Source organism: Limulus polyphemus, unplaced genomic scaffold, assembly GCF_000517525.1.
Source record: "Limulus polyphemus unplaced genomic scaffold, Limulus_polyphemus-2.1.2 Scaffold4044, whole genome shotgun sequence".
Taxonomy (NCBI): Eukaryota; Metazoa; Arthropoda; class Merostomata; order Xiphosura; family Limulidae; genus Limulus; species Limulus polyphemus.
Window position 1 is genome coordinate 100784 of NW_013669654.1, and position 2685 is coordinate 103468.

At 37.7% G+C, this 2685-nt stretch overlaps 1 protein-coding gene across 1 annotated transcript in view; it reads right to left on the reverse strand.

Moving 5' to 3' along the window:
- The window catches only part of LOC106470504 (neogenin-like), a gene marked incomplete at both ends in the record, with an annotated part of 44050 nt that extends 41781 nt beyond the window's left edge, over positions 1 to 2269 (reverse strand). The window contains one exon of the mRNA XM_022399114.1: positions 2231 to 2269. Coding sequence (XP_022254822.1) covers positions 2231 to 2269 — 39 coding nt within the window. The remainder of the gene's footprint in view (positions 1 to 2230) is intronic.
- Positions 2270 to 2685: the final 416 nt, after the last annotated feature.

Here is a 2685-nt window from a genome sequence, read left to right on the forward strand (position 1 = left end):
ATTTTATATTAAAACATTTAGTCTTAATTTGGAATGGGCGAGTCTTGGGAAAAACATGGCGATTTCGGTAAACATTATTGCTCTACGTTTATTAGTAAATGGTTCGGAAAAGCACCATCTATAGTCAATAACGAATAATTTTATTTATATGTACTTTTTAGTTACATCGATAGTTTGTTTGTTGTTTTTTTGAATTTCGCGCAAAGCTACACGAGGGCTATCTGCGCTAGCCGTCCCTTAAATTAGGGGATGTAAGACTAGAGGGAAAGCAGCTAGTCATCACCACCCACCACCAACTAGTGGGATTGACCGTCACATAATAACGCACCCACGGCTGAAAGGGCGAGCATGTTTGGTGGGATGGGAATTCGAACTCGCGAAACTCAGATTGCGAGTCGAGCACTCTATCCACCTGACCATGCCGGGCCCTACTGTATTTGATGGTTGATTAACGATATCAAAAGAAACTAAGCAATATGGACTCAATGGACTGAAATTTAAATTGTCCTGCTCCAGCGATAGAAAATAAAAACCAAAACCAAAATGGACTCATAAAATTGAACTATAAGCTGATCTACTGTATTCGATGGTTCACTAACGATATCAAAAGAAACTAAGCAATATGGACTGAAATTTAAATTGGTATTAGATGATCAACCTTTGAATACACTCTGTTACACCGGCAACACCTCAAACTAATATTTCTTTACAAGTAAGATCAGAATATCATTATCGGTAGTTCTTATGCCTTTCACTTTTTTGTGAGTTATAAAACAATTCAATCTAGTGACAAGATTGAATAACCAAAAGTAAACATACTCCTACATAACTTGATAAAGGAGCTTTCAATTGTCTGTATATCAAGGTATTAGGTGAAAATGTGAAGGAAAACCTTCACACTTCCACACCTGTTCATTGCAGATGCGTTTTCGTTAGACAAAGATGTCAGTGTACAGAGTGTCTGAAAGTCTGTAACCATAGGCACCTCAACGAATTTTACAGAATATTTTTTCCACGTGATGTCCTTGTAACTCGAAACAAGTTTGAATTAACAGCAGGATTAACTCAACCTTCTCGTGCTTTGACAGAATCATAATCAGTGTGTCTGAAATTAAGAAAAGCTGTAAATCACCTATGGTTCCAGACTTTTCAGACAGGATTAATTTCAAAATTGTATATCAATTTACATTATCACTACGTATACTTAAGTGCAGATAGATAGATAGATTGATTGATAGAAGGTTTTTTAAGTTATACTGATTACACGCCTGAGTTTTTTAAACACCATACAAGAACTTGAAAACAGTGGAAAATACCTCTAAGATTAGAAAAAAAAACAAAAAAACATTACCCTGCATTTCGAGCTTGACTTCTAAATAAAACAAACTCCTCCAGGTGGCTCGGTGGTAAATAAATAGTTTTAAAACGCAAAAATTCGGGTTTCGATACCCGCTTTGAACAGAGCACAGATAGCCCATTCTGTATCTTAGTGCTTATGACAAATAAACAGGCTAAAAAAAACTTAGTAGCGTCGTTCTAGAGTAGCAGTTTGTATGTACAGCGAAGTCTTTCCGTGAAGATTTCAAACCGTTTTTTTTTTTCCACAAACTTTTATTGATTTAATACAAATCGTTCAATGTCACTCCAGTAACGATTTCTCAGCTAAAGTTAATCTGTAGAAGGATCTAGTTGGAGAAGCGGTGATAAGGAACAGCGTGAAACAAGGCTTAGCGACGTGACCCGTCTACTCTGGTCTGTCTGAGATCTGCGAGAAGGCTACCCTGGAGAAGCCTGAAATGAGGTGTAGAACCTGGACCATCGGAGTTCCTCGGATTGAAAAAATTAGTAACAACAGGGGCACTTCATAGGCACAGAAATCTATCCTGTAGAGAAGCGCCCTTAAAGATCAAACTCTTTCGAAATACACATTCCACGCGATCATCTAAAGAAGAAGTTGGCCGCAACTGACGACTAAAATACGTTAGTGAAGAAACGGACACTTGCAAGTTTCAGCATTAAAAGTCACTATGACGACAGGCGGTAATTCCCGTGATTTTGCCCTTTTCAGTATAAGATTGTACCTAAGAGTAATCGTGTGGTCATATTCCGTTGAAACGTTTTTGTTTTTGTTTTTTTTTGAAAGAAAAATAAAATTGTTTAGAAAACAACTCGTCAAATTCACTGACAAATGGTACAAGCTGACAGATATAGATGGTAAAATTATGCATACATAAACACCTGAGACCCCCTCCTCTCCCTGAACGGAGACCTTATCATTATCGTCCAGTCGTCTGAAGAATAGAACTTGTCAGGGATAACAAATAGCTGTGATGTCATACTCGATCTCCCATTGGGCTTGCACGTGCGATGAGATACTGTATGTTGTACTAAGAAAAGGAAGGAAAACTCTGAACGGATGTGATGGGCGTATCGTAAAATCAACTTGTACGTATGTGGTAAAATAACTGCTGTAATGACCGTACTGCAGGGTCACGCCAAACAACCAATAAGATTTGAGGGATACAAATGACATTATTCTCCATTAAAGGACTAAAGACAATGCAGCCTCTCTATTGAATGTACAAAGTGATCCACTGTTATATCTGACATTGTTACAAACCAAGTGCTATATCTGACATTGTTACAAACCAAGTGCTATATCTGACATTGTTACAAACCAAGTGC